Genomic DNA, 12,696 nt, shown 5'->3' on the forward strand with positions numbered 1-12,696 from the left:
CCACTGTTTTATGGAGGCTGTAAATATACGAAAAGCCTTGGGGACACTAAATCTTTTCCCTGTTACATTGTGTGGAGTCTAATTTGTTTTAATTATGCATTTAGATGAGATTACAACTAGATAAATTGAACTGCTTTCACACTGGTCTTGCATTAGGTATAGCCCCTTTGGGCATCGTTTCACTTTTTCCAAAAGAATGGGTTAAAGGAAAACGCTGGAACAATCCTCCACATCCTCTGTTGGTTTTCTAGCTCTGGATCTATACTGTTTTTTCCCCCTATAGGATTTACATCATATCCGTTATTTAACATTTCATGAGCTGCCCCAGTACAAAAAAAAAAGACAATGTAAAATCCCAATTGAATCCCCATTAGAGTGAACTTGAAGTTGTTTTCAACTTGAAACTTATCATGATTCCTCGTAAGGTTGCACATAGCTCAGTAAAACATAGCCAGGGAAAATGTTCCAAGATCAACTCCAGCCTATTCTTTTTTTTTTTTAAATTGAGACACAGAGGAATAGGGATAAAGCAAAATTCTGCCACTCACTGTAGATGCCCAAGGCAAAAAGACAACCCGAGCCACGCAAAGAGTGAGCTCTTTGCTCAGAGAGAAAGGGACACAAACTGGAAGGAAAAGATTGCAAAGATGGAGAATATGAAAAAGAGGATTCAGCAAGCAGAAAGCAAAGTGTAATGCTTCGTTCACACCGGACGCGATGCGAATATTCGCATCGCTCTAAAGGCTCGAGTTTCACCGCAGCTGTCAGCTGTGTTTACTCGCATCATTCAAACAAGACGCGCTGGCTAGGGGTCTACAACAAAATGAACATATTTTACCGTGATTTAATTGTAATGCACGTTTCAAAATGATGCCGAAGTAACAACATACTGATACCGGTTAGTAAAAAACATTTATTAATGCTTTGACGAGTCTGCAGACAGACGGCAGGGAAAAAACCTTTTAAAATGTGTTTTCTGAATAGAGATCGGATCAACCAGGCTAAGCTAACGTTGTATATGCTCCGACCGTCCACACTCACAACAACGGCCTACAGACATAAATAAACCAGCGACTGTATTTGCCATGAGACAGACAGTCTGTGGTTTGTTCATGTTTAACCTTTGTCCAGTTTGTGAAAAGATATGAGGAGCTGTGAGCTCTGAGTGCTAACAGCTATCCTCACCGCTGATTGGCTACCACGAGAACGCGTCAGGCGAATTTGACGCTTGAGTTGAAAAAATTGAACTCGAGCAGTTATCGCGTCCCTCTTCAATCGCGGCCCCCTTGAATCGCCTCAATTGCGCCGCGGCATTCACTGCATCCTCACAGCCGGAGCGAATTTGTGTCTGTCCGCGTCTCTGCATTGACTTTACATGTAATTGCGTCGCCCCCAGAAATCGCAATGCGTCCGGTGTGAACGCACCATAAGGGAAATGCTAAAGAGCTCAGATGCCCCTTTCACACCAACGCATGTTCAGGGCCGGTTCGGAGCTAGAGCCTGAAAAGTACCGGTTTTTCCTGTTCACACCGCAGCGGCGCCGCCTCTTAGCTCCGGAATCCGGTTTGTTTCCAGCTCCAACAAATGTACGGTCTAGCAAAGCAAGATTCTGGAGCTAAGAGGCGGCGCCGCTTACGTCTCTCTTACGTCGAGGCGGGGGCATGGAGCATGGGCAGGATCAACCTCCTGAAGACCACAAAGAAGTCTTGAATTTCGCATGTGATGTTTGTAAAGTTCCAAGTAAAGTCGTCCCTTGCCTTCCATTTCGTTTCGTAAGAGCATAACCAAAGCGAACAGCGCTTCAATACAATCAGAGCAGAAAAGGGAAACCGGAGCTGAACCAGAAAAGCTCTAGCACGGAGCTAGAATGGGAAAAGCGCTGGTGTGAAAGCCGCAAGAGTGGCAGGACTTTCTTGAGATACACAGGGAAAAAAACACCAGTGAAGGGAGATGCAGTGGTCCTTTACATGCGGGTCCAGATAATAATGTATCACTTCACATTAAAGGAATTTAAATGTCAGAGGCTTAATATGTCAAAGCTACCTAGCATCACTCTCTTATGTGAAACAAAACCCTGACAGATGCTGGGAACTAGAGATGCATTATTAATCCAAAGTGGCAGAAACAGTTACACTCAACACGTGCCATGCCAAACTGTCATGACAATATAGAATAATTGAGGCCACGCTACGTGTCAGTGCTGGGGCTACATTGCCCCTGCCCGCCTTTCCCCTTCACCGGCTGAGTAAACAAGCTCTAGTCTTGTTAAATGATCATCATAACAGTACACACTTTGCACTACAGGACATGGGTAATTCAACACTTGGCCCTATCCAAGTAATACAATAACATACATGCTTTCTATACATTCTAAAATGTATTACATTATTTTTTAGATACAATTAATCTGGCATATTTGGAAGAGGGTTCCACACAAGACAATAATACTGCTTTTGATCCACTGTACTGACTGCTTTCATTTGTCTTATATAACTACTTTTAAATAATGAGGACATTTATTTGCGAGCCGTTTCAAAAGTACTATTTATATAAACATTGAATACTCCTATTCAAACATTATATGTAGGATTCAAAGACCTTTTTTATTCAACGATTTGTCCTCAGTCTTATTTAAAGGACCGTAAGGGTGCGAGCAGGCGTGTGTCAGATCTGTAGAACTGTGGTCTCATCTGATCGTGGTCTTAACATAGCCTTCATCCCGCCATGGCAACAAATCTACTTTGATACGAAACTAATAGACTTCCATTGACTGACTCAAATTACTTTCTTCTTTGTCAAATAATACTTTGGTCTTATTTGAAATATCCTTATGAAAAACATTCTGAACGGAAAGAAAATGTTCTATTCACCAGCATTAATTCAAGGGAGATACATTTCCTATACTGTAAATGGTGGCAAACTATTTAGTGGGACGTCTTAAAAATCTAAAAAAAATGCATGTGACACTATTGATGTTGTAACACAGAAGCTGGCACTCGTGACCACTGTTGGATCAATAATTTTAAAATAACCATCAAGGATACTTTAAGTGCATTGTATAGATTATCTTTACCTGTACAGAAAGTGTATACTAAAGCATGACCAACACACTAAACACTAAGTGATTGATTTTGAACAAAGCCCAAGTTTTAGTCCTTGACATGTTTTTACTCAAAAGATGGTGAGGTAAGGACATCCAGCCGAATGCTTGTCGAAGAGTCTGAGGGAGAGGAAGAAGAAATGAAAAGCAGGGTAAACACAACTTGTAGCTGGAGGGCCTGAAGAAGCAGAAGGGATGGGAGCGAGAAAGAGAATGATTTAGGAGTCCATCCAAAAGCCTCAGCTGTGAGTGCAAACCCATATGCTGTAATGGCTAGATACTGTTTAATGACTTGCAGTGTGCCATTTCAAATCAGAAATATACGCGAAGGAAATCATGGCCATCAAAACACATACAGCCAAATCAGAGGTAAGTATGGCACTATAGTGTTTTTCTCTTCTTTTCCTGCATGAATTACATATTGCATTGCACCTCTTCAGCTCTGCTCTAGAATGAGAGCGAACACATCCTCATCAGGCCAATGAGAGGTTTGTTTAGTCTGCCACACGTAATCACAGATGCAGTCAGGTTACCTGTCACGTTGTCTGCCCTTGCTTTAAGGCTCCAGGTTGAGACACCAGCCATCTCACCATGATAACCACGTGCCAGCTGCTCTTCTAAAGAGGTTATCCAAGGCCATTTAATGCACAAGGTGGACATATTATGCTTCTCATTGGTTTCCTTCATTTGGCCAAATGAGCAACCAAGTCCCTGTCATGTCCACTCATCATCACTGCGGTGATGAAATGTGTTCCTCTGTAAATCTGAGTTCCTAAGTCTTCAAGGGCTGGAGGAGTCCAGTCAAGTAGAAAACTTGTTTTGAAGCAAAACAGAGATGCTGCATGAATGGCCTGAACCTTAAAATAAACTGGCAGTGTTCTGGATGAGCAATGAGAGCAGTCCCTGGCTGTAATGCCTGAGCATGGACAGGAGAGTATTGAGACAAAATGACATGTAAACTTAGTTGACATCCGACAGCTTGTCATTTTGTCCATCAATGTCCAGTGAAAAACATTTGTCAACAGTCAATGACTTTGTTATAATTATCTGGTTACAAATAAAATAGCCATCAGTGCGTAAATGCTTGAAAACCTTTATGAACATGCTATTGATAACAGGTATTCAGTACCTTTATTCTATTTCTCATATCCAGTGCATCCCATGAAACCAAAGACATTATTACAGCTTAAAAGATAAAAAGCTTTTCCACATGGGGCATAAACAAATATTAGGGATTTAGCTATGAATCAATATATATATCCTTTAAGTATCAAATGCCTTCCCCCAAAGGACAACCAAGCTCAGCCAGACTACTACTGTAATACTACTTTACCATAAGAAACCAAAGCCACTTTCACCAGACCCCTGAGTTAATGCAATATTCATAAATATGTAAGTGCTACCTCAACGTGCAGTTCATATCATATCAGCCAGAAAGGTTGTGTTTTTGGTCCTGTATGTTTGAGTGTATTTGAGCTAAATCCCTCAAAACGTACATTGGAGATTTCAGACTCTTCATGGAGAGTTTGGTAAATAGCCAAGACACAGATTACTTTTGGATGCAGATGTGCCTACTTATTAAGCAGGCAGGCTAAGGACATCGCCAAATGCTCTGCTATAGTAAATAACCAGGCTCTGAAGCCATGCTGCAGATGTACCAGCCCTAAATTGGCCTATTTATAATATAACCTATACACATAAAATACTGTATTTAAATCATTATAGTAACCTCTTGGCTTAGGAAGGTTATTGATTAAGTTATAGGCAAGTTAGACAAGTTTGTTATTCGGCAAGTTAGACAGTAATGCTAAAATTAGAAGTCACCCTTTAAGCCTATAGTAGGTATCTGTACAAATTGTAAACCAATTGGCAGCATTTGCATTATTAAGATAATTGTGCTCTGGCAGGATTGCTGCAGTGTGTGAATAACAGCTTGAATATGCCATAGCATCACACCCTACCTGGCATAACATCCAAAACAGCCACAGGACCACTGTAAGAATTCACTAATGAAATAGAAAAGCTGTGCTCTTTAAAATGTTACCTCCGAAGACAGCGAGTACAGCAGAAAACGGATAAAGTTCAGGCTTATAGACGGTACTAAATAAGAAATTACCACAGCAAGGACATTTCTCTGGGTGAGTGGCTCACACTGAAAGGCTGTCGTTACAGTGAGGATATTCAGCCGAACAGAGCCGTTCCAAACAGACAGAAGAAAGATATTATAAAATAAAATGAGATCAGTGGAGGGACAGAATGGATCAATTATAATAGTTTTTCAGTGTCATTGCTGCTTCTTAACAAAAAAGCCCAAGCGACATTATCATTTTCTACTAAAAAGATATCTTGGAGAAGAACTAGTAAGAGATAAAGTCCTAACAGTCATTAAAGTCAAATAGTCTACACTGAATACAGGAACAGATTTTCAGATGGGGAAACAAATAGTCCAATACTGAGCTAGCTTATACATATGTTATCTTGTTACCTGAGGTCATATGAACACAAGTTCCCACCTGTACTCTTAAAATGCATATTGAAGACCATTCTGTATGTTTTCTCTATGAATGAGCTTTTTAGTGTTTCGAAAAAAAGAAAATTCTTCAGGGAGTGCAGTGTGGGCCTCATGCCACTCAAACAGCTTGACGGATTAGCAAACGGTACATTTCATTCTGACAAGAGAGCAGTTTGTATTTTGCTGAAACTCAATTGTTTAGTATTACTTTATTTATGAAGATAAATGTCAACAGCAGCATAACAGCATATCTTTCACTTTTTCCATAATAAGTGATGTTCCATGGTGTATACAAAGTGTTTTGTTTTTGTTTGCTAGGTTCAGTACTTGAGAAACTATAGAACTTGACACCCACTGTCACACCAGACTTGATTTATTTGGCAGAAAAGTTTGAAAATGAAATCCCTGAAGGATTGGACTGTAGTGAAGGGTACTTTATGTTTATGCAGCTGTGGAAACCCCCCATCTAATGCTCTTATTACATCCATGTCTGCTCTATCCTTGTGATGAAAAGCATCTTCTGTTGCCTTAACAGTATACTGAAGTTAGCCCTTGTTCTCTGCTTGTTGAAGGAAGCACTGAGAAATAGACTGATTACTGAATAGAGTGATTCTAGGGTAGAGTATTCTTTAACTGAAGCAAGACCGTTACAATGTATGCACCGTGGTAAAACAAATCATGGTCATTTTGACATGAATCAATAGTTAAATAGTAACAATCATTATTCAAATGTTTTGCTAAGGAATTGCAGCAATGCGGTGTCCCAGAGAGCCCACCACATTGTGATTTGGGCCTTTTATTTATTTACAGTTTGACATATAAGGCTCTTTAAACCAAGCACCATAAATATAAAACCAGCGTTTTTATATCAAATCTTTGACCCCTATTACTTTAAGAGAACTTGTACAACATAACTATGACAAAAGTCTGCCTACGAGACGAGTTATATATAAAATACGAAGACTTGATTAACAAAAGACTGCTTGATCGCAGACCTGTTTCTATAGATTATTAATGCAATATAGAGTATGGACCTTTTGCCCACACGATAACCTGAGAGGAGTACTTTGATTCGCTCCCAAACAACATTAACCATTTTAACTGAGGTTATAAAAAAGAAAACAAGATTTAAATGCAAATAGGTGATGTTTCTCTTTAGAATCAGAAGACTCTTGGTATTATTCTTTTCAGGACATTTAGTATGGGAAGTGATTAAATGGATTGCAAATATAAACATTACTGTCTTTACATACATACATATACTTGGATCCAAGAAACTAAAGTATTTATAAGTTTTGGTTAAACAGAGGGGCTATGCAAAATCTAAAAGTGAAATGAGAGAGGCGCTGTGTTGAGGATACAAAGTGTGGAGTTGGGTGTGATGGAAAGGTGTAGGAAATGGAAAGGTATACTTACATTGCCCATGTACTCAGACAGAAGGTCCTGAAGAGCCTGGCGCACAGAATTGCATTCGGCCACGATACGCTCCCTGCGGTCATCACGTGTGCAGGAAGAGTCGGCCATGAGGGCAGCTCCACTGATAATGCTCTCAAGGCGCTCCTCCAGGGAGGGGCGGAAGCGCTCCTCACTGAACGCAAGGGGGTCCACAATGATTTGTTTCTGTAAGAAAAGAGTCAGAGGGGAAATTACACAGGGAGGGAAAAAAAGATAAAAGTCATCATAGGACATTGATCTTTCCTTCTACAAGCCACGAAGAGAGAACTCTGGCAGGCAGGAGAAGGGCTGATCTGACGGACTGACGGGGAAGGTGAAGAGAAGAATGTTTTAAGCGGTCTCATTTTTGTCTATGGGCCAAACGACCAGAACTTGCCTACGGTTTTAGTAGCTCTGCAATAATGTACGTTTCTTGACTAACTATGGTATGACCAGGAAATGAAGGTGTGGTCACTTTTACCTTTAATTAAAAATAATTGCCTCACATTCAGCACATGTACTTTGTCAGCGGAATATCTGATTGGTTCGTGGAAAATCCTTAGTGGCCTCTCCAAATTAGACTCAGGACCGCCCCTTTTTAATCTGTGTCACACAGAGAAAAGGATAAGTGGTTATTCAAATACTTTAGTTGGTAAAGTGAGGGACCGTTTTAGTATATCCTCTTTAAGACTAGGCTTGCTCTTCTGCTCTGCTGATAATCAGTGTTTTGAATCATTAAAGATGAATACAGCTTCAAAAACGCACTTTCTCAGTGCGCTGACTAGAGAAAAACAAGTCATCAAATGTAACCAATCATCTGGAATAGTGCAACACAGCAAAGGAAAGTTCTTCTGAGGATCTGATGAATAAATCAGAAAAGAAAGCCCCATCATGTCAGGAATGTAGACTACAAGATCCATTTCAAACAACAGATGTGCCTATGAATATTAAATTATATAATCCCTTATGTGAAAGGATTTTTAAATTTCATAGCCTTTTTCTACTTTTTTTCACAGAGTTGCCGTAGTAAACCACTGCCCTCTCTTTAATATCTGCAGCATGAGAAAGGACACTTCAATGTGTGATTTTACAGGGGCAAGCGTGCTGAGAGGCAACTAGTTGACATGCTGGAGAGGCACTGCAGAGGGTTAAGGTATCCACATGACACTTGGGGCGCTTAAAGAATGAAAGTAAAAACTCCAAACCAACTCTGGGCTTCAGCAGACACCTTGCTGCAACTAAATATTAAACAATTCATCTGTTAGAAGTGAGGTTTATTAGGCAGCCCTTCCTCTATCACAGCCACCTTCAGCCCCCTCTTTTCCATCTCATCTGACCTCCTCTGCTTGCGTTTCACATCACCATGGCAACAGGCACACGAGAGACACGGAGGAGGAAACACAGTAAGAGAGTGCGAGAGATAGAGAGAATTGGGGGGGTTGACTCATTTGCTAATTTTGCCTTGCACTTTAAATTGGGCAACAGAAGGGAGCTACTCTGGGAAAGGCATGGCTACCTGTAAAATAATCACTGAGGCAACAGTTTGAGACTGCATTGTTGACACTTGTTTTATAGATTAATCATTTGGCAGACCAGCTGTCAGACGGAAATGCTTTTATAGTTTATAACAGTGTAACGTAAATTTCCAGGGCTGTAAATCGACTCAGCCCGAGTGGCCAGACATCAGTCTGATCCTGAAAACAAAATCTTGCAAATTGTTGTTTCAACACTGCAAACAGGAACATCTAGTGAGTGAGGCTTATTGCATTATCACGTAGATCTATTTTCTGTACCTACAATCATCAGGTTACCATTCGTTAAAAATACTAATTTATTGAAAACAGAAGTGGCGTGTTTTTGTCTACTCATTACTGAGACTATTTTTGGAAAGGAATGTTCACTTGATGAAATACTCCATTTGCTTCCTAAAAAGCTTAAGTACATTTTTGATTAGCTTTCGTTAAGAGCTACTGACTCTAATGGAGAGTCTAAAAGGTGGGCCTTCAAGGTCAAGTATATCAACATTCAACTATATATTACCCATTCTACGCTGCCATTTTGGGAGGGTCGCTTCTGAAAGGAGACTTCCTGGCTAAATTAAAGATTAAATAAAATAATATTCTCCAAAACATTTTGTTTTTGTCTGTGTGCTCACTTCGGGAGCAGCTTGGCCTGGTGAGTAACAGTCACATAGATCCTATCACAGTACTCATGTTGTCAATGTCCACAGAGGGATTACACATGTTAAGTGCAAATTACATGTGTGTAACTGCGCATCCGGATAATTGCTTGAGATCCTATCATTAGGTAATCATCAAACACATCTATTTACTTCAACGGTTGTTTCTCCTTTTGTATATATAAAACAAATACCAACTTCCAACCCGTGCTGCACCAACAGAGTAATAAAGGCTAAGAGTAATTAAACATTGCATCATATGGGGCACGGAAAACATTAGCATGCAGATTGCATCAGTCACGTGTGACATTTTTTTTTGCTGCAGGATAAACACATCAAGTTACACACAGCTCCTCGCTAAATGACTAAATTGCTGATCAACTAAAGATGAGTGATGTGTCTAGCGGTAAAGTGGCACAGTAGAAACCTTCTCTTCTATAGAGCTCATTGATGTATCTTCAATGTCTTTGGAATTTGTCAGAATATTAAACATCTTGTGTGAATAAAAAGGTGCGTTGCCGGTCTGATAGAAGTCAGAGGAAGAAGAAAACAAAATCAGGGTAATCATGTTTGCATTTATCACCCCAGGCAGCATTAAGACGATTAGCTTAACGTTGTTACCCAGCTGCTACCTTGATGTTGTTTCATGTCAATATTATGATACAAATAAATGTCATATTTCTCTTATATAAGTTAATAGTTAAATGTTCTTATAAATAGTAAGCTATCTTTAACCAAATTCAATCTCAACCATGTTACAATTTAATAACAATAATTTATTTAGTTAAAAACGAGTTCATCTGAGTCTAATGTAGATTTTAGGGCTGTATAAAGTTTGAGTAAACACTGGATGACAACTTACTTTCAGGGGTTTAAGGTTTTGAGCATGAAATTATGAAAAACTAGACAGCAACACGGAAAGTGTTTTTAGTAAATTAGGGTTGCTCCCTGTACTAAATGTCAACATTTCCTACACTGAGGTACTTATTGAGTTTGCCAAGCTATCCTCCAGATTATGCTTTAGAAGCTGGCAACCTAGCAACAGTTGAGCAGAGCTTAGCAGCTACCAGCGGAGAAGTGGTTAACTCTATTTATTTACAGGATATATTTATTCACAGGATATATTTATAAGACCATGTGATGTGTCCGTCTGAAAGCTAGAGCTGTGTAGACATCCTTCATTTGACTTAGAAGCAAATCAAGGAATGAATAGGTAGTGACTCAGGAACATATTCAATGTACCCCAAAGCCATGTCCCAATTTGTCCTCATATCTCGTCCTAATTTCCACCTCGACCCCGAGCCCTTGGAGGGTTTTTGGTCATTTTATGATTCAGTTGGGTCCATGAACTAATATTCTGACCTTAATATAACCTTTCTGAACAAGACCTCATCCGCCTCATGTTAATAAATAGCTTATCATACGTTCGTAACTGAGCCATGCTGTTATTAAGAGATTCAATCCTAAAATGAATGGTTTTATTAATCTGGCAGATACCTGCATGCCTGGTTGGACTCGTGAAATGGGTTGTGACTTTTAAGCCACTCATTTGACTTACATCAAAATTGTTGAGGGCATAGGCGAGCTCTCCACCCCCTGCTGGGTGATTGAGCGCTGAGTCCTCAGTGGCGGTGGCCTGAGCGGCGTTGGAGATGCTAGAGACGGCGCTCTGCAGCTGCTTGTAGATCAGGTCACGGTTTGCCTTGTAGGCTGCCACGTCAGGGTGCTGGAGGCAGGCACGGGATGCTGTGTACAGCATGGGGATGTTCCTCTGTAGCACGCCGCGAGCAGCAGCCATTTGGTCCTTGTGGTGGACGTCCTTGAGCTCCTAGCGGATTGAGATGAAAAGCAAAGTAGAAAAGGATGAAAAAAGTAATGGATTGAACTGGAGGATGGAATTCTTACAGGGACCTGGATGGTAATGTACTTTAGATTCAGAATGGGCCTGTCATGCCCTTATAGAGACACTAAGTGTGACAGAGTTTGTTCAGGATGACCCAGATTTATTTCTGTCCCCTGCGGCAAAACAACACCGTCATAATCAGGTCATTATAATATGCCTTTGCAAATTAATGCGTTGCTATTCAGACTTCAGCATTATATTACAAATACATCTTCATAGAAGAGAAGAGATAGTGATCGCTGGCATAGATTCATTTGATTAAAAAAAAGCCGCTTGCATACACAAAACAAAATCCTTCCCTCTAAATGGAACCCTCCCAGAGCTTTCATCCAGCATTGCTTAAGACATAAGCTTTGGAAAAAAGCAGTCTTTAAGCCTCATTACTTCCTGCCTTCACTTTGGTTAAACATATCTTCCCATTCATAGAAAAAGTAAAAGCAATTTCCTCACAGGATAATCAGTGATCATTTTGGCAGGTTCTCCATTTAAGAAAGGGGTGTTTTGTATAACAATAATTGTCTGGTCTTGGAGGGGTTTTTTTTAGGAATAGTATAGGAAATTATTTGCTATTTAAGTGCTATTAAAATCAATGAAACAACTTTATGACTTAATCTTTATTTGATTGACTTTAATAATTTCTATATTTGTTTTAAACATAAACAAAAGAATGACTTGTTTTGAAGAACATCACACCAACTGAGGGGTCGCCGGCCGATTCAAATCATCGACCTTAAGGGTGCAGCCCTGATAAAAAAGCCTTCAGTACGCTTTCTCCATTGGTTAGGTATATGCATCTCAAGGATCTGCACCAAGAATCTTATGAAGTTGTTTCATCTTGAAAATGCATTATGAAACACTTTCCTGTTGACTACCACTTACACCATAGTGGAGAAAAACGATGCGCTGTTTCTCATCACAAGGTAATGGGTTTTGTCAGATTTAGAATGAAGCCTATATGCTCTTTTCTTGCTCTCCCGGTCCACCTCATTGCAAGTGGTAATAAGAAGATTGTTCATGCTTACAGCATCTAATCATCCATCTTAAGCACTGCTTACTCCCTCCCACTGATGTACTTACCGTTTGAGGGTTGAAAGGCCTATTTTGTTATGAGTGACATAACCACTAATGCCCATTCAGTTACCAAATAACCTTCCAGCCCCTGTTAATAAGGTTTATTTGAATCATTAATTATACTAATGGTATATTACCTGCTGTCTCTTGGCGGCCATCATGTTTAGCTTGTCCACCTCTGGTTTCAAGGCCTTATATTGGATCCCAAGGTCCTGATCTGTTCCTGCATTTCGCACTTTCACAAGATTTTCCTCCACCTGAGCCAGGAAGGAAAAAGTTAGACAATACTTTGCAAAAAAAATACAGTTCTTAAATAAAATTTAAAACATTTTGGATTCAAATTGAATAGAAAAAAAAATTCACCTATAATTAATTAAATGCTATTTCAGTGTTCAAAATAATCTCTTAGTTGGTGATTGTGTTCTTAATGATCGCTGATCAAATATGACTTAAAGGTAGGGTAGGTAAGAATAGAGAAACCAGCTCGAGTGCGCTAG

The 12,696-nt window shown here is 39.8% G+C and overlaps 1 protein-coding gene across 3 annotated transcripts in view; it reads right to left on the reverse strand.

Annotated features, from left to right (window-relative positions):
- The window catches only part of ctnna1 (catenin (cadherin-associated protein), alpha 1), a 126,171-nt gene that overhangs the window by 56,764 nt on the left and 56,711 nt on the right, over positions 1-12,696 (reverse strand). For all 3 annotated transcript variants that reach the window (XM_079670860.1, XM_079670861.1, XM_079670859.1), the window contains exons 5-7: positions 12,337-12,456; positions 10,784-11,053; positions 7,029-7,232 (exon numbers count right to left, since the gene is read on the reverse strand). In XM_079670860.1, the coding sequence (XP_079526986.1) occupies positions 7,029-7,232; positions 10,784-11,053; positions 12,337-12,456 (594 nt within the window). The remainder of the gene's footprint in view (positions 1-7,028; positions 7,233-10,783; positions 11,054-12,336; positions 12,457-12,696) is intronic.

Source organism: Notothenia rossii (genome assembly GCF_949606895.1).
Source record: "Notothenia rossii genome assembly, chromosome: 3".
Classification (NCBI taxonomy): domain Eukaryota; kingdom Metazoa; phylum Chordata; class Actinopteri; order Perciformes; family Nototheniidae; genus Notothenia; species Notothenia rossii.